The sequence below is a fragment of the Cucumis melo genome, chromosome 5 (assembly GCF_025177605.1).
Source record: "Cucumis melo cultivar AY chromosome 5, USDA_Cmelo_AY_1.0, whole genome shotgun sequence".
In the NCBI taxonomy this organism is placed as follows: Eukaryota; Viridiplantae; Streptophyta; class Magnoliopsida; order Cucurbitales; family Cucurbitaceae; genus Cucumis; species Cucumis melo.
This window is the reverse complement of record NC_066861.1, coordinates 25,477,036-25,495,771: the sequence shown is the minus strand read 5'-3', so window position 1 is coordinate 25,495,771 and position 18,736 is coordinate 25,477,036. Positions and strand designations below refer to the sequence as shown.

The 18,736-nt window shown below is 29.0% G+C and overlaps 2 protein-coding genes across 5 annotated transcripts; both read left to right on the top strand.

The window, feature by feature from the left end:
• Window positions 1–1,047: 1,047 nt before the first annotated feature.
• LOC103493508 (uncharacterized) lies at window positions 1,048–4,264 on the top strand. 3 transcript variants are annotated; one of them, XM_051084625.1, is made up of 3 exons: window positions 1,048–1,470; window positions 1,638–1,684; window positions 1,981–4,264. In XM_051084625.1, the coding sequence occupies exon 3, from the start codon at window positions 2,107–2,109 to the stop codon at window positions 4,120–4,122; it is 2,016 nt and encodes a 671-aa protein (XP_050940582.1). In that variant the 5' UTR covers window positions 1,048–1,470; window positions 1,638–1,684; window positions 1,981–2,106; the 3' UTR covers window positions 4,123–4,264. The 3 variants fall into 3 exon arrangements, with proteins under 3 accessions (XP_050940582.1, XP_016901302.1, XP_008452495.1); XM_017045813.2 differs by lacking the exon at window positions 1,638–1,684; XM_008454273.3 differs by having other exon boundaries at window positions 1,048–1,684.
• A 2,047-nt stretch (window positions 4,265–6,311) lies between these two features.
• LOC103493500 (putative GDP-L-fucose synthase 2) lies at window positions 6,312–12,418 on the top strand. 2 transcript variants are annotated; one of them, XM_017047063.2, is made up of 3 exons: window positions 6,312–6,472; window positions 6,562–7,541; window positions 12,229–12,418. In XM_017047063.2, the coding sequence occupies exons 1-2, from the start codon at window positions 6,451–6,453 to the stop codon at window positions 7,515–7,517; spliced, it is 978 nt and encodes a 325-aa protein (XP_016902552.1). In that variant the 5' UTR covers window positions 6,312–6,450; the 3' UTR covers window positions 7,518–7,541; window positions 12,229–12,418. The 2 variants fall into 2 exon arrangements, with proteins under 2 accessions (XP_016902552.1, XP_008452484.1); XM_008454262.3 differs by lacking the exon at window positions 12,229–12,418 and having other exon boundaries at window positions 6,562–7,654.
• The last annotated feature ends 6,318 nt before the right edge of the window (window positions 12,419–18,736 follow it).

Here is an 18,736-nt window from a genome sequence, read left to right as displayed (position 1 = left end):
ATTATAATAATTCCAATAATTTTATAATATTCTCTTTCTTTTTCTTTAATTTTATAATTCACACATTCCTCTTCCTATTATATATGTTTCTAAAAAAAATATTAAAAATTTAACAACGATTTCAAAACTAAACCGACTAATAAATAAAAAGAGAATCTCAAACATTCTTTATATATATACACATAAGTGTCAAGCTTATATATACTTCAACTAATCTCATAAAACAACCCGTTTTATCCTATAACATTTGAGTGGTTGTCATTGACTAAATTATCTAGTAGTTAATTATTGATATCATGTCTTCTTTTTTTACTACTTGAGAATCACAAACCGTTAGTATGGCATCAACAAATTTGAAAATTAAATTATCTTAGACTTTGATAAATCAATATAAATCACTTCAATTTGTTGACTTATAAACATTTTGCAAAGCTAAATCAAAGAAAAAGATACAAAAACAAAGGTTTACTCATGATATCTAAGAGGTCAAACTTCGTTTTCTACCAGCATTTTGAATCAAACATATTAAAAAGGTAAATTTAAAACAACTAACACAAGGAAAGAGAGATTCTCAATAATAATCAAGCAAATCATTTATTCATTATGATCACACACACTTAATTACCATAATCTGTAATTATCATATAGATAAGATGCTAGCGAAGGGTACTTTAATCAGAGAACGAGGTGTTTCTTGATTTCTTCGTCCTATGTATTCAACATTTAAGCAATTGGTTAACGACAAGCAATGACTTTTACCCTTTATTCTGTACAGTTTTGAAGAAGCTACATATGAGTACAAGGCTAAGAATCTTGAAATCTGTAAAGCAAAGGCTTTGACAGTTTTCAACTGCATCACTTCAATGAGACTGATCTTATTCTAAAAGCTATGCCAATGGAAATATACTCTGTAATCCCAACATTGAAATTGCTTATTTTAGAAACTAAACATGTAGAATACTTAAGTTGTGATAGATTGGAACATTATAAAAAGGAAACAGTACTAATCCATTAAGGGATGTTTGGATTGCTGCTTTGAGTTATGAATTATGGAGTAAAAAGTTTATGTTTTGGTTGCAAATTGTAACATGGAGTTCTTAAAAAAAAAGCGGACAAAATAGAAAAATGAAAGATAGAATTCCTCTTGGTAGGCCAATCACCCTTAAGGTTCTAAAATTTTTTACTACCTATTTTTTCTATAGATCTTATTATAGGTCCAAGCTCCATGAAAAATACTACAAACAACCGTTGAGTTTGCTCTGTATTAGTTCCATCCAAGCCATGCCATTTTGCTTGCAACGGTTCATCAACTTTTCTAAAGATAACGAGAACGAAAAAGTAAGTGCAAAAATAATAATATTATGCTCCAGTTTCCCAAGGATTCCAAGTGGGTTTCTGGCCACAGGCCTGTTGCCTATGCTGATCTGCAAGCTATAGTAAGCTAATAAGGTGCCAAAAGTTATCTCCAAGGTAAGTAATTCTTATTCTTCTTAAAGGTCAAGTTTGGCTTGCAGTCCAAGCATATGTCGGAGAGAACGAGATGATTGCTCCTTTCATGTTATTTATGTGATGTAACTTTTTAAATTCCTCAGCTTCTTCGAACTGTTTTAATTTGTAATCGTTTTTTCTGGTTTTAGAGGTTGAGCTTTTTCCTTTTTCAAGCCTCCACAAGCTATCTCTTTTGGTATGACTTTCAATTCTAGGTTCTTTCTTCTTTCTTAGCATGCAAATTATATTTTCCCACCTTCTATGGTTTTATAACCAGTGTTACCATATCTGTATATATGAACTGTAATTAGCAAATCTTAGGCTGATTTTTTAGCTTTTTCTTTTATTTCTTTGTGTATACATGCTCCATGTGGAAAATAGATGGTCTAGAAAGTTTTGTGTTCAAACACTCCAATGTTATTTCTTCGCCAATTAATATTGATTTTCCATGGTATAAGTTTTGTTCAAATTTTTTATATTCTTTTTCTTTAGGGCTGTGATGCAGGAAGGAAGGAAATGATTCAAAAATAACAATGGAAATTTGTTCTATACTCTAGAAGTTTTCAAGTATTCTTAACTTCTTTCTATTAAAGGGATTATAAAGGGACAGAAGGCAATATGTTTTCTGAATTATTTGACCTCATTGTACCAGAACATATCAGTTTCATATGGGGTTACTGGGGCATTGAGTTGCTAGTATTGGCAAACTTTGTGTTCCAAGTGATCCTAACTTTCAATGGAAGTCGTAGAAGGCACACACCAGGAAATAGGCTGAGCTTAATTGTTTGGTTTTCCTACTTATTAGCTGCTAAAATTGCAACTGTTGTTCTGGGAAAGCTCACAACAATTGATATAGGGCGTGAACAGCGCAATACGCACACACAAGTCCAGGCGTTGTTGGCACCACTAATGTTCATGCAAATAGGAAATCCAGATACAATCACGGCCTACTCAATTGAAGACAACCAACTTGGAGTGAGGCAAGTTTTCAGTATGGTAATCCAAGTGGGAATTATGTTTTACATTCTAGTAAGGTCATGGACAGATTCCAAAACATCGTTTCTTTACTTGCCGATGTCTTTGGCTGGAATAATCAAGTATGGTGAGACTTCATGGGCTCTGAAATCAGCACTTAATGGCAACTTTGGCTTCACAATTGCTGATTTCTTCAAATATCACGAAGTAGCTAATTTGTTTAACAAATTGCCACAGGGAGAGAATGAACTTCCAGAGGCAAACTTGATCTTGAGGGCCTACTATAGATTTTGCTGCCTAAAACCTCATCTTGAAAATTGGCTTTACTATCCTCCAACTGATTGTGATCAAGATAAACTGTACATTAAAGATTGTGGGTATGAAGATGTGTTCAGAATTACAGATGTTGAATTGGGTTTCATGTATGATGCCCTCTACACTAAGGCACCTGTTGTATACACTCGTAAGGGTTTAATTCTTCGTTTCATAAGTTTGCTTAGCGTAATTGCCACACTATGTGGATTTTCTGTGTTGTTCAAGGATGCATTTGTGTACAATATTAGTATTGGCTTCATCCATTTTGTGTTGATAGCAGCTTTGATAATTGAGATTTATCAGATCTTGAGACTGCCATTTACAGATTGGGCTATAGTACAGATGGTAAGGCACCATGAAGCTTTCCCAATCCTTCGGGGTTTCTTGCGGTCTCTAGCTCCTCAGTCGGCAACTTGGAGAAGGTGGTCTAACACAATGGGGCAGTTCAATCTTTTAGATTTCTGCTTGCAAACCAAGCATCGGAACTACAGCAGAATCAAAATTCTCCGGTATTGGGGGATGGATATGAAACTCCGAAAGCAATTGAGTTTGGATCGAATTGACGTCCATCCAGAAGTGAGAGAATTTTTGGTCACAGAACTGAGAGAGATTGAGGAGATCAAAGGACAAGAAGAATTCGATAACAGAGGCCAATGGACAATCGATAGGTACAAAACAAAATTCGAAAACAAATTGATTAAAGCAATTGAAACAACAGTATTAAAGAGACCCTTTGATAAGTGCATCTTCATATGGCACATCACAACAAATATTTTCTATAACATCGAAGGTTATCGTGATAATAGTGTAGGAAATAAAACCGAAGCTATCATGTGTCTATCAGATTATATGATGTATCTTGTGGTGACTCGTTCCCATGTGCTATCAACAACAACTGCAGATATTATATTTGATCATTCATGTGTGAAACTTGGGAAGTTCACAAGAACTGGACGTCTAAAGAAAGAGGACATCTGCAATGATATTTTGAATTTAAAGAAAGAGAGCATCCTTCATGCTAGGGAGCCACATGAACCAATTGAATCAGAAGCAGAAAAAGTAGTTGTAGGAAATTGGCATCTGATGAAGGATGTAAAAGAGCTTGCAGACTGCTTATTGACACTAAGCAATGAGGACAAGTGGAAGCTAATTGGCAGCATGTGGTTTGAGATGTTGGGATATGCTGCAAGTAAATGTGAAATGGAATATCATTCGGAACACATCAGACAAGGTGGTGAATTGATCACTCATGTTTGGCTTTTGATAGCCCATAATGTTACCAAATACAGTTCGTATGAATACCATGCAGGTGGTCAAGATGAAGAGACTCCAGCTACTTCTTAATTAGTTAGTTTTTCAACTTCTTTTTCCTTGAGAAATGAAATTTGATTGCTTTGTAAGGAAGTTTTATGCATTATCATTTTTTTGTGGTTGATTGATTATTTTGTAAAAAAACATAATAATGCATGCATGTGAAGTCCTCCTATATCTATACTGCTGCATGGGATTCCTTAATTATAAAAATTATAATTCATGGGTTTCATTCAAATAGGTTAAGGCACGATACTAATAAATTTCGATGTAATTTCATAACACTAATCAAATAATAATACTGTTCGTAGAATAAACTACTCAAATAACTATTTTGATGTGATGTTTGAGTCATGAACTACCTGTCCTAAAATATTAACTTTATCCACGTGTTAAATTGTTTTTAGTTTTCAATGATAAACGACGTGATTAAGGTTTAATCCTTGTCATTTAGTTGTTGTATTAAAATAATTTCACCGATGTAGCTTGAAACCAAGGGTGAGCATGATAGACAAAAAAAAAAAACTAGCTACTAGACCAAAGGTCAAATGAATTGAGAGCAAGTGATTGAAGTAAAGAAAGAGCTCGATTTGGGAAGAGTCCAAACCGATATTTAAAAATAAATTAAAGCATAAAATCGATTGACTGACGAATCAATAGCCTATTTACACTCTTCGATCAATGGTTAAGATTGGTTTGAACATTAAGTAAACTAGTCATATAGCATGTTCAGTAGCAGTTTGGTTGAAAAATCTGACTCTGGTAGATCGTTGCACAATCTATTTGTATCGAGGGTATTCAACTTTCTAGTTTTGCTTTCTTTTTAAAACAAAATATAAGAAAATGAGGATTATACTCTTCATATTATAGATATTCCCTTTTTCCCTTTTTTTACTCAATTCAATTTCTATCGCTTTCTCTTTACCTTTAAATTAAAATTGTATATTAGTTCACTTCAAATGTCCGTCTACATAAACAATCAAAACTTCAAACACTCGTATATTTTGTTCGATAACTATTTGGTATTTGATTTTCTATTTTTTGTTTTCTAAAATTTGAGTTATAAAACATTTTTTTCTAAATATTGGGTTCTATATTTGTTGTCTAAGTTCTATGAATGTTTCTAAAATGAAAGCCCAAATTTGAAACCTATCCCATTGATTTTTTTTCTTTTGTTTTCAAAAATTAACTTTCGTCTCTAAAATATTTATAAAATACACTACATCATAAAAAATGTCTGTCAATTTTTTGTATAAAAAACACTCCGAATTTTCAAAAGTTTAAAAAATGTCCTTAAATTTTTTAAAATATATAGTTAATAAATATCCTTAGACTTAAAATAGTTTTAGAAAAAAAAATACTCTCATTAATCTAAAATTTACATTAAATTTCTTAGCATCCAAAATAAATTTTAAAAAATTAAGTTAAAACTATAGTTTAAATTTACATCGTGTACATATTTCTATGGATAATTTCACATTTTCACTAGTTCAATATAAATAGAGAAAGAATGAATCGATATTTCTATTACATCGTAAAAAATTCAACGAATCACAAAAAATAAACACGAAAACAACACAAATATAATAAAAGTAATAGAAGTTTACTTATTTGAAAATAATAAAATATTTATTTACTAATTTAAATTTATTTTATAATTTTTCCATAATAGTATCTAAGAAAATTAAAATTTGTGTCAAATTAAGACTTCAATAATTGACTTTATATTAATTACAACAATAATTATTGAGATTTGGTTGTGTTTGTGATCTATCATTTTGTGTTAATAATAAAATAATTTTAAAACTATGGTTTTCACTTAAAATTTTAGTTAGTAAAAAAATTGGTGGAAAATTTAAATCCGAAATTACTTTAATTTTTTTTTTAATTTCAATAGTATTTATAAAACTTTTATTTTAAGATATTTTTGAAATAAAACTTTAACGATTTTTGTCCAAAATAGGTCTAATTTAAGATTTTGAAAATGGATTTTTGTGAGATTTTCAAATAATCAGAAGTTTTGCTAGAGTTGTCTTGTTTTTATTAATTGTTGTGTGTGATTAAAGATTTAAATTTGTAGCTTTTTTTTAGTACTAACAGATTTAAATGTGTAATTAAATTTAAATAAATAAAACTTAAGAAACAATCAAAGTTGAAAATATAATTAATTTAAGATTTAATACAATCTTCAATAAATTTAAAAGTCAACGGCCAGGATTGCATCTAACGCAATCGTCTGATGATAAACTCCTCCAATAAAAACCACACCGAATCCGCGACTCTATTGTTTACTATACGCCCTCGCACATTCCTTCCTCCTCATCGCCGGCTGCCGACGATTCTCTCCTTCCACTTCCGACGATGGGCGGCGCCGCCGACAACGGTTATCTCTCTCTACATTCAGTGGCGTTTCGCGTTTCTTAGATCTCTGAATCCTTTCTGAAATTTCTCTTTTCTCTTTGATTTTTGCAGCTTCATCGGGATCCTCGTTTCTCTTCGATAAATCGGCGAAGATCTTCGTCGCCGGTCACCGTGGCCTCGTCGGTTCCGCCATTGTTCGAAAACTCCAGCAGCTTGGATTCACGAATCTCCTTCTTCGTTCTCACTCTGAGCTTGACCTAACTCGCCAATCCGATGTCGAATCGTTCTTCGCTAATGAAAAACCTCGATTCGTTATCCTCGCCGCCGCGAAAGTTGGTGGAATTCACGCCAACAACACCTATCCAGCGGATTTCATCGCCATTAACCTTCAAATCCAAACTAATGTCATCGATTCAGCCTACCGCTATGGCGTTGAGAAGCTACTATTCCTCGGTTCATCATGTATTTATCCAAAATTCGCTCCACAACCGATTCCCGAAGATGCATTACTAACCGGTCCTCTGGAGCCGACGAACGAGTGGTACGCGGTGGCGAAGATCGCCGGAATCAAAATGTGTCAAGCATATCGAATTCAATACAAATGGGATGCAATTTCAGGAATGCCGACTAATCTATACGGTCCAAACGACAATTTCCACCCGGAAAATTCTCACGTATTGCCGGCATTGATGAGGAGATTTCATGAGGCAAAGGTTAAAGGAGCAAAAGAAGTGGTGGTTTGGGGAAGTGGAAGCCCTTTGAGGGAATTTCTTCACGTCGACGATTTGGCCGACGCCGTCGTATTCCTCATGGAGGAATACAGTGATTTGGGGCATTTGAATGTTGGAAGTGGGAAGGAGGTGAGTATCAAGGAGCTGGCTGAATTGGTGAAAGAAGTGGTGGGATTTGAAGGAGATCTTGTTTGGGATAAATCAAAACCTGATGGAACTCCAAGGAAATTGATGGACAGTTCTAAGCTTGCTGAATTGGGTTGGAATCCAAAGATCTCTCTCAAAGATGGGCTTGTGGATACTTACAAATGGTATGTTCAAAATGTGCAGCAATGAAGAAATGAAAAGGAAAACAAACAGGTTAGTCCACCATTTTCAATCATCTGTTTGATCCTTTTGTTGTGATTGTAGTTTAAAAATCTATATTACTGAATCTAATCTGCAAAATATGAAGCTTTTGTTGTTTTCTGATATTATATCATCTATGATTACATGCGCTATAGAGATTGCTGTTTGATCTTTCTTTGCTTCTTCTATTGTTCTTACTACTAGTAGATTGAACCAAATAAAATCCCGAATAAATTTTGCATTTTGGAGATTTTTTTTTTTTTTTTTTCATTTTTAAACAACTACTCTAAAATGTTTGTGTAACGAACAATTACATAAATACATGGAAATTGAAGTCTGAAGAGAAACATGAAAAACTCTTAAAAACTCTTATGATTTCATAACAAAGCACACACCTCAGCAGACCACAAGAACCGAACCTATCCCTTTCACAGGTGGGTTGAGGAGTAACTCTTCGATCATATCTCTTTGATATACCCCTCCCTCTTATTGGAGAACCGTGTCTTCCCTGCATTTTGTTTAGTAAGGCTTAGGAATTTTGAAGTGCTTGTGGGTTTGAAAATCTGTTTGTGAGTGTGAGAATTTTTATCTCTAATGGAAGAAATTGGTATCAGTTTGAGATATACCTCTAATGACAAGTTCATAATAGCCAGTTTAGAAGGAAACAAATCCAATTTTCTCTTTTAACTGGGAAATTGGGTATTTAGATTTGAGGTAGCTGTGTTTAAAAGCTTTATATATATGTGTGTGTGTGTGTGTGTGTGTTTTCTTTTTCATCTATGGAAATAGACCAGGAAGCAAAGGGAAATCAAATGGGTTAATTTTGTGAAACAGACCAATCCCTTAGATTGGAGAAATGTTAGACCAAACATGGCTCAATTAAAGTATGTATTACTTTCTTTCTTTGAAGTCGGAAGTTGAATACCACAGGTCCTACATGTTTTCATTCCAATAAAATATTTTGGATTGATTCATTTGCATTTTGCCAATTTTAATTAGGACCTTTCATCACAATTTAAAAATAAGTTAAGAGAGAAGAGATCACCTTAGTTAGAGTCATTTTTGGATTGAAAGGAAAAAGAACAGTTGGGCATGTTAGAATATGATTTTGGAATTGTTCAAATTACTACATGTTCAAAATAAGTCCACCTTTAATCACTCAAAAGTAATAGAATTTTAATGTTAAAATGACAAAAAGAAAGTGAGTTTAATGCTTATGTTTAGCTGACAGGTGATTTTGATTTAGTAATTTTGGATCCATCAATCTCAAAATGGTTATTATATTAGTTGGATGGAAAGTTGATGTTTATTTGTATTTATTTACTTCAAGCAATTTTTAGTTTAAATAAGTAAATAAATAATGTTGCAGCTACTTGTTGGTTTGGTGGGTTAAATGAGTAGGATTTATTTATTCATTCATTTCATTGCTCACACTTTACAATTTTTGTTTGTAAGTCACGAATTCAACCCTTAACAAGTTTTTATTGAATAACTATTTTGTTTTTTTAATTAGATTAATTTTTATAAATGTAATAAAACATCAAACTATTTATGAACCAATTTTTAAATATTTCAAGTTCGCTTTTTCTTCTTTTCTTCGTTGCGATTTCTTTCATCGTCTTCCTCTTCGTTGCAATCTCTTTCTTTCCATCGTCATTTTTCTTTTTCTCTTTTTTTAGGTTGTTTAAAATTGGATAACTAAATCTAAACGAATATGTAAAAAAAAATAGCAAAATCTAAAAGATTGTGTAAAGAATATTGAAAAAAATCATTTAGATTGGAGTAGTAAAATGTAAACGATCGTATAAAAAAATAAATCATCGTGTAAACAAATTTAAAATATCGTATACAAAAGAATTAAAAAAATGACTAAACGATCATGTAAACAAATTTAAACGAACGTGTAAAAAAAATAAACGATCTGTGTAGTAAAAGAATTAAGAAAAAAATCGTTTAATCAAATCTAAACGATCGTATACCAAATTTTGAAGAAAAAAATTGTTTAGATTTGTAAAATAATTAAACGTAATCAAATTAAACGATATAATTAAAAAAATAAATTGTTGTCATATTTAAACGACAAAATCTAAACGATCGTGTACCATGTATATTATGCACTCTTGACGGTGGCATTTTTTTGTATTTTTCACGGTGGGTCTATGGGTTTTTTTTGTTTTTGGAATTGTTCAGTGTAAATACTTTGCTTTGTTATATTTTTCAAAAGATCCCTCTTAGTTAGTTACGTCCATAGATACCATTTATTTTCAAATTTCTTCCTTTTCTTTATCTATTTTTTTTATAAATGGTCTAAAAAAAAGCAAACTAAAATTTGAAAAAAAAAAAGATTTGAAAACTTTTAATAACTTGATTTTGTTTTAGACCGTACATAAATTTAGATTCTTTTTTCATACGTTAACATTACACCTTGTAAAAAAAGAAAATACAATAAAACATTCTCATTCCTCCAAAGAAAAGTGATTTTCATATAAATAGAATACGTAATTGAATTCTTAATTTAAAATCGAACTAACCCAAATTATTCTTCTAATTTTTTAAAAGTATCCAAATCGAATTTGAAATGAAACCGAACCGTTTCCATTTTCCACTTGTAATGGAGTGTGTATTAAGAAACAAAAATAGCTCAATTTTATTCTACAATCAAGAAATAACACAAATCTTAATTTGAAAAATAGAAAAACAAAAAATGTTAAAATCAAAATAAAAGTAAAAAAGAAAAAAGAAAGAAAGAAAAAAAAAAAAAAAAGTAATATGAAGCCACAAAGGATCCAAAAGGATAAAAAAATCAAATGATTGTTGTTTTGTTGTTGTTGTCGTCATTTGTTGGACACAAGCTGGGTTCCCTATTTTATACATAATGGATAGATATTGAGTTTGGTTCTCACGTGGCTCCAAAATAACAAAAACCTCAAGACCCATCATTTTCATTAATATCTTATGTTCCCATGTAATCTCCATCACCTAACATTTCTGTCCATTTCTATCTTAACCCTCCAAATAAAACAACTTTTTTTAAAAGAAACCATTTTCATATGCATTCAACCAATCATCAAATCTATATAATTCCTTAAAACCAATATACTCTAACAATATTTTTGCTATTAGGTAAAGTACCAAAATATGAACAATTAATTAAAATTACAAATTTTGTATAAATCGAACCGTATTATATATCAATTAAAGTGAGTTTAGATCAATGATAATCACTATAATCTTCTATTTAAAGTTTGGGAGGTTGGAATCCTAACAAAAATAAATTACTTTATAGGAAGCTTTTTAAATATGGAAAAACAAATATTTTCAAAGTCTATCGTCTAAAGCGATAAAAAGTAATAAAGTCTATTAAGTGATAAAGACTAATAAAAAATTATTCGTGTCTTTGACATTTTATTTATTTGCGAAAATTTTTCATATCATATATTCAAATATCATCGCTTTATTTTATTTTTCTTTTAACTTTGTAATAAATTGGTTGATTTTGATCTTTTGGTGCCCAAATGGTAATCCTTTTAATTATTTGCTATTTGAATTTAGTTATAATTTTATAAAGTATGTAAATTCGTTAAAATTAGTATTTTTAAATGTTTGGAAGCCTGAAATATTTATAAAATATATTCATCATCGCTAGAATTTAAAATTTTGTTATATTTTGTAAATCTTTTGAATAATTTTATCGTTATTAATCAATTTCCATATTAAATATGATTTTAGTAATATACAATTGAAACTAATTTTTTACATAATTTAAAATTTTTGACAAAGATTTTAGTGTTAATTTGTGGATGAGTAGAACTAAAATCTATACAAAATTTGACACATTTCAACTTTTTCCTAATTTTTATTTAATGCACTTTTTTTTTCTTTTCTTTTTTTCTTTTTTTTTTTTTTTTTGTGAAAAAACCGAAAATATTAAATATTTAAGTTGTGAACTAAAAGAATTAATTATTTAAGATAAAACTTGAATGGAAGCCTCAAGAAAAGTTAAGGTTTACTTAAATTCAAAAACAAACAAACAAACAAACCACCAAACTCCAATAATGTTCTTTTTCCACCTCCTTTCTTTTTGTTATTTGGATAAAGAAAAAAAAAATCCAAAATCATTTGGGATTTTTTTTTTCCTTTTATTGTTTATAAAAGATTGTTCTTTTTATATTTAAAATAGAAATCTTTTTAGCTCTCTAAATAATAAAGATGAATAGCAAATATATATATATATATATATATATATATATATATATATATATAATATAGTACAAAATTTAAATGGTTTAAAGAAAATTTAATGGATTTTGCTATATATTGCGTAAATAGTTTTAATATTTTACTATTTTTTAAAATGTTTTTTTATTGTTTAGTGTTTTATTTAGTGCTATTGATACAATATTTATTTTGAGAGATCAGAGATTAAATTTGTTAGCTCGCAACTATAGTACTAAACTTTTTTTTTCCTTTCATTGGAGGTGAATCAGAATTATAAAGAATAATAACTTAAGAATTTTTTAGCGATAGAGATAGAAATAAGTAAGTGAGAGTGTTTTATCATACCTAGACGACGCATGGCGCCATTGTCTAGATGTACATTGCTATTAGAATCTATCACTTACTTATAGATAGTTAGGCTATATAATGTTATTTAAAGTTTTGTTGCTGGTTTTTTGTTTTAATATATCTTTTTAAACAGGTGGGACAACTGTTGGAAGATTAACCATGGTATTAAATCACCGCAAAAAAGGAAAAGAATAATTGTATAATTGTTGTCGTTGATATATAAAGATAAAATTATATCTATATTTATAACTGACGAAGATAAAGTTCTATAACTTTAAAAAATCACAATTAATAGAATGTAATAGATTTTTTTTTTCTTGGTATATCAAGAATATAGTCAAATTGTACTAAGTGATGTAGTTGGATTCCGACCCGTTGAATTTGGGTGATATCCATTATTAGTAGAAAGTGATACACTCCGATCAACAACTATCTATAAAAAGATAAATGTCTACCGTTATCTATCGATAATAAAAAGTAATATGGTTTATAAAAAGTTGTAGTTTAGGAGTTTTTGAAAAGAATCAAAACATTATTCAATTGTTTAATTTTTCTTTTCTTTTTGACATTTATGACAATTTCCCCTTTAGCTTTATTATATTCTATATTAATGCAATATATTTAAATATTTTAGTTTAATGTTTTCTATTTAGTCTCTATAATTAATTTTAGTAGTTAATGAAAATACATTTGTATTTCAAACCTAAACATCTGACCCAATATTTTCAACTCTAAATAGTCAAAAAATCAAAATCTATGCCATTTGCTTAACTACTTTTTTCTTTTTTGAATATATATATATATATATATATATATATATATATATATATATATATATATATATATATATAAATACAACAAGAAAAAACCAATTATATTTGAATTATTAGGTTAGAGATTATTCTTATTACTTAAATTAATAAATAATTAAAAAATCATATTATTTCATTCTATAAAATCTTCATGCCAACGCGTAAACAAAATCAACATATTCATCAATAAATTCATAAACTAATTTTGTTCTTTTTTTTCCTCCAAAACTCAAATCTCTCAAATTGAGAGGGAGAGAAAACACATAAATGAGAAGTAAAAAATTTGTATGAAATTACATCTGACACAAGGTGAGAAAGTAAAATAAAATGTTAATACGTCAAAATAGTGACGATCGAAATCTTAACGAAACAATGACTGTTTGAGATATTCAATAAAATATCGATTTACAATAAGATATAAATTTTTTTATAAATGTGTAAAAAGCACCTTGCAGTTAATAAAATGTCAAAAAAAGAAGTTATAATAAAAAGTAAATTGAGAGGCAGATTATAGAAATTCCAAAATTATTGCTATAATTTGAATAATCAATCAATCCATGATTTGGCATTTAATTAATATAGTTGGATTATGGATCTTCACACCAACATAGATTATATATTAGCATCATCAATTTGCATAACCCAATTTATTTATTACACTTAAAAACAAACAAACAAATAAATAAATAAAAGAAAGAAAAGAATAGTAATAAAAAGTAGTGATAGGTCCACAAGTAATCGTCCTCAACGTTATTTCCAAATACCCATTTTGGTATTATTGCCAAGTTTCCATTTTCCAATATTATTTTCTAAATTCATCCCTATATTTTTTTTAAAAAAAAAAACAACAATAATAATAATAATATAAGTTTTTTTTTTTTGTAATAAATAAATAATAATAATAATAATAATAATAATAAAAGGGGTTTTTTCCTACTGACATACTGAAGAGCCACCGTTCCCAAGAGTTTACATTAATTGCAAGACAGAGCGACAGAACAGTGCCCTAAATATTTAATATTATATTTATTATTTATTTATTTATTTAATTAAAAAAGACAATAAAATAATAATAATAATAACCTCACAATTTTATTTCTAATTTTTAAATTGCTAATACTAACTTAACTAATACAACAGTTGGACGTTAAGATCTTCCAATTCCACCTCCGCCGTCTACACCGCCGTCTCTGCCGCCACCTCCACTATGTTCTTTTACTTATGAACACCGAAAATGACTAATTTTTTTATATGATAAAAGTAAAATAATATTAACCCATTTCATTAAATTAAAAAATAAATTAAAAGAAAGAGCAAAATGTACCTAAAATGAACACAATGGGAAAAGAAAATAAAAGAGAAAAACCCAAAGAAAAAAAAAAAAAAAAAAAGCAATTACAAGGAGATTGAGCCGGTCAGCCAATATCACCACCACAACCGCCGGGCGCGCCAGGGCGGTTCAGAGATCAAACGCCGGAGGAGCCACGGAGGAGATAAGCCAGAAGAGTTCTGCAGAAGTTGTTTTTGCGCCCACCGTAGATCCCGCCGAGTTCCTCTCATTCTATTTGAAGTTTATTCCGCCACCGCCACCGCCAGCTCCGCCGCCTCCGCCGCCGCAAGATGATGAGATGAGACATGTGGAAGGGCAAAAGGGGGAAAATGGGAGATTTGGGTTTTTTTTTTTTTTTTTTTTTTGAAATTTGGTTTTTTTGAGGTGTAAAAAAATTAACTTGAGAAACACTCAAAGATTGGAATGTAAATTTGGGGAGTGGGTCAGATATACAAAAGAATGATAGTCAAAAGCAAAATGGAATAAAAATCCAAAATAAACAAGAAGAGTATGAGAGAAGAGAAACATTGGGTTCTTCTTGGGGTTTTTTTTTGGTTCAATCTCTCTCTCTCTTAAGTTTCTATTTGTTGTTTTTTTTCTCTCTCTCTAGTTTCTTGTAAATGGGGTTTTCTCTCTGGTACTGTCAAAAGAAGAAAAAAGGGAGAAAATGGCAATCAATGCTTCATAAGAACAGAAGCAAAAAAAAATAATAATAATAATAAAATATCGTCCGATTTGTGTTTATACTCTCAAACTTTTAATTGTATAGATATAATTAGTTTAATGTATGCGAGATGTCGTAGTTCTACTTCTTGTTTATTTTTTATGCAATGAATCGTTTTTTCTTCTAGTCTTATTATAAATTGATTATGGAGTGACATGGAATGATACATTGTTGATGTTAAAAGTTACTATTTTCATTTCATTATTTTTTTACATATTTTTCTCTCAACTTTAGTAGATCTCAAGAAATAATTGGATTTCCGAATGATGAAAATTGAATTTTCAAACTTATATAGTTGTTACATTAATTTTTACAATTATGTAATTTTGATGATTTTTGTTTTAACGTTTAAATGTTTTAATGTTTTGCAAATGTATTGTATTTTGGGAATGATTTTTGCAATTTATTAAAAGAATAAACAAATTAGTTTTTTTTTTTTTTGTTAAATTGAAATTTTAGACATTATGGTTAGAAGAAAGTTATAATTTAATTTTTATATTTTATAATTATAATTTATTCTCATAAAAGTCTGATATCTGATTTTATTAAATGATGAACTATTTATGAGATTTGATTAAATTCTATGAATATAATTTTTACAATTAAAATTATAGGAGACTAGATTTCAATGTATTTTTTTCAAATTACGTGGACCAAACTTGTTAATATAATTGTTCATGCCAAAAAATTGATCAACCGTAAAATTTGTTTTACAGGGAGACTTTGTTTGAGTGCTTGCAAGACAAAAGAAGGGAAGCACAAAGGTGGAGTCTAGCTTGTGGGTTCTCCTTTTACGACTTCTCTCGTGAGGATTTCTTTTAGGTTTTGTTGAGCTTGTCTTGAGCTCTCTCCTATGAGCTGACTTCATGGGTCATGTAGAGTTGTTTAAGCTCTTCCTTATAAGTGCTTCTCTTGAGCCATCTTCTAGGCTTCTTTGAGCTTTTCTTGAGCCTACCTCATGGGTTCCACTAGACTGCCTAAACTCTCTCCCATGAGTACTCATAAGTGTCTAAGTTCTCCCCAACAACTGTTTCTCTTGAGCTTTCTCCTATGCTCATCTCACCTCTTATTGACTCCACCTTTTAGGTCCAATGAAGTCGTCTAAACTCTCCCCCATGGGTGCTCCTCTTCAGCCCTCTCCTATGCTCATTTGAACTTATCTTGAGCCTATCTTATAATGGGTCCTACATAGATGTCTAAGCTCTCCCTAATTGGTTCTCTACTTGAGCTATTTCTTAGGCTCTCTTAGAACTTATTTTTAGTTCACTCATGGGTCCACCGAGTTCCCTCTATACTTGCTTAGGTTACCATGGTTTCTTTTGTGTAGGTTAAAATTTACCCACAACAACTTCCTTTGTTCATTTGATCTCCTAGTTTTAAATTTTGTCCCAATAGGCATCTAATAAATCGTCCAATGACTTTTTTTGAATTTTAAATTTTTAGAATAAATTTATGTGAATGTTTACTTTTTCCTATGATAATAAAATTTGATCTTTTAACAGATAAATTTGCTTTAAAAATTTAACGCGATTATTATTTTCTTTTACTTAATAAGAAGAAATATGTCAAAGCCAATTCCAAAACCAACATCAAAGTCAACAACCACAACCACGAACAACAACTAAAAAATGTCAAGATTAACAACTACCGATAAACAACAACAACTAAAAATTGTCAAAGTTGAAATTAATAGTAATCCACACTTTAAGCTCATTGGAATAAAATCTATATTTTAAAGTAAATAAATAATATTACTTGGTTTTGTTTGTTAAGATACCAAATTTGGTTTCGGTTAAATTTTAGTTATGATAATTAATTAATTATGATATTCACTAATATATTTTCAATAGTTTTTATTAGGGATTTTTTATTTTTCTAATTATTTGTTAGTATTTTTATTTTAAATTTTGAAAGCATATCCAAAAATTGTAATTTAGATAAAAAGTTATCCGTTGATATTAAATAAGTTGTAATTAAAATTAATTTTAAAAAACTAAATTTAAGATTCTATAGAACTACTTGAAACTAAAATCAAAACATTTGAGATGACGTTATAAAAATTAAAAGAAAAAAAAAACTACCAAACGGATTCTTAAATCCACTCGACTTTGTAACATTTAGACCAAAATAAAAATTAAACTCAAGACATAGAAACAAAAAATATATGTTTTTTCAATTCTATATCTAATAACATCTTAAACTCTCACTTCCACTGTTTCTAAATTTGTTAACTCTAACAGACGTTAAAATAATTCAAAGATTTATAAAACACAAAATCGAAAATACGTTTATTAAAAGTAAAGATAAAACAAACATATATTTATTTATTAGGTTAACGTGATAGTTGACATTTTTAAAAATAAACAAAAAAATTAAAACCATTTACATGAACTTTTTGAAATTTACTTTTAATTTTTTTAATATATTTTGGTAAATAAATTTATTTTAGTAACCATATTCTATTTATTTATAAGGAGTTTGTAAAATTGACTGAGCAACTGCAATTCAGCTGCAGCCAAAAGGGCACCAAACCCAATTACTTCACTAAGACCCTACCCTTCTACACAATAGGCTTGGACCATTCTTTTTTTAAATTTTCATTTTAACATACTTTAATTCATAAGTTTTGAATTCCATTCAAACACTTTTTTACATTTAATTCAATTGTTCTTGTGGATCCAAATAATACTTATTAACAAAATAAACTACATCCAATTTAATTATAAAAGTTTAGATTAAATGATTTGGATAATTCGAGTCATTTACCTAAATTTTGATTCTAAAAATAAATAAAATGAAATCAAGATTAATAACTCAATTTCAATTTATATGATAGAAAATTTTCTTTCCAAAAGTAAATTAGATAATACTATAATAAATATATGTATCACTTTAAAGTTAATAATAATAAATTCAAATTGGATTGAGTTATTTTAGATGAACCCATAAATCAACCTCAAGATATAAGATTTTTGTTTATTTGAACCCAATCCAATCCAATCCAAACCGTACGGATTGAGTTGAATTTGGTTTTTTCGATTCATTAGGTTTTCTGAACACCTCTACTTTAATCATTTATATTTGTAATATTACGTTTTCTCGGATATTGATTGTAAAAAATATATATTTTTGGTCTCTATCTTTTGGGTCTAGTTTCTATTTAGTCCCTACGTACATTTAGTCCTTATGTTTTAATTTGTGGTTTTAATTTAGTTCCTAAGTATCAAAATGTTACAAATTTACCTTTAAGATTTGAGTTTTGTTTCAATTTAGTCCATAGATTTCAAATTTTTACATTTTTAACATCTATTTTTCATTATATACTCACCTTCAAATATATATTGATGCTAATATTTATTAATTAATTTAAAGTAAAATTAAAATTTAATTTAAAAAGCAATGAAAAATAGCAAAATTTAACTAATTATAATTCGTTTAATTATTTTAAATTTATTAACGTATATTAGCACTTAAGATGAAAAATAAATATTGAGTGAAAATTTGAGATTAAAAAAATGTAAATATTGAAATTTAGGGACCAAATTGAAACAAAGCACAAATTTCTAAGGTTAAATTCTAGCATCTTAAAATTTATGGATTAAATTGAAATCAAACTTAAGACAGAAGACCAAATATATAACAAAATTTGCAGTACATTTTGTAAAAATTATAAGGACGTGTTAGTTAGAAAGTAGGAGTTGTGGACTACACTTCTTGTTTGGATCAAGGAGTTGATGGATCTCACTACTAAAAAACATGAATTTTATATCTTATC

What these genes read in the sequence shown, in the direction of transcription:
- LOC103493508 (XM_017045813.2), top strand. Translation starts at nt 2,107, where the DNA reads ATGTTTTCTGAATTATTTGACCTCATTGTACCAGAACATATCAGTTTC.
- LOC103493500 (XM_017047063.2), top strand. Translation starts at nt 6,451, where the DNA reads ATGGGCGGCGCCGCCGACAACG. An exon ending in GGGCGGCGCCGCCGACAACG is followed by an intron (nt 6,473 to 6,561) that starts GTTATCTCTCTC and finishes TGATTTTTGCAG; the next exon opens with CTTCATCGGGATCCTCGTTT.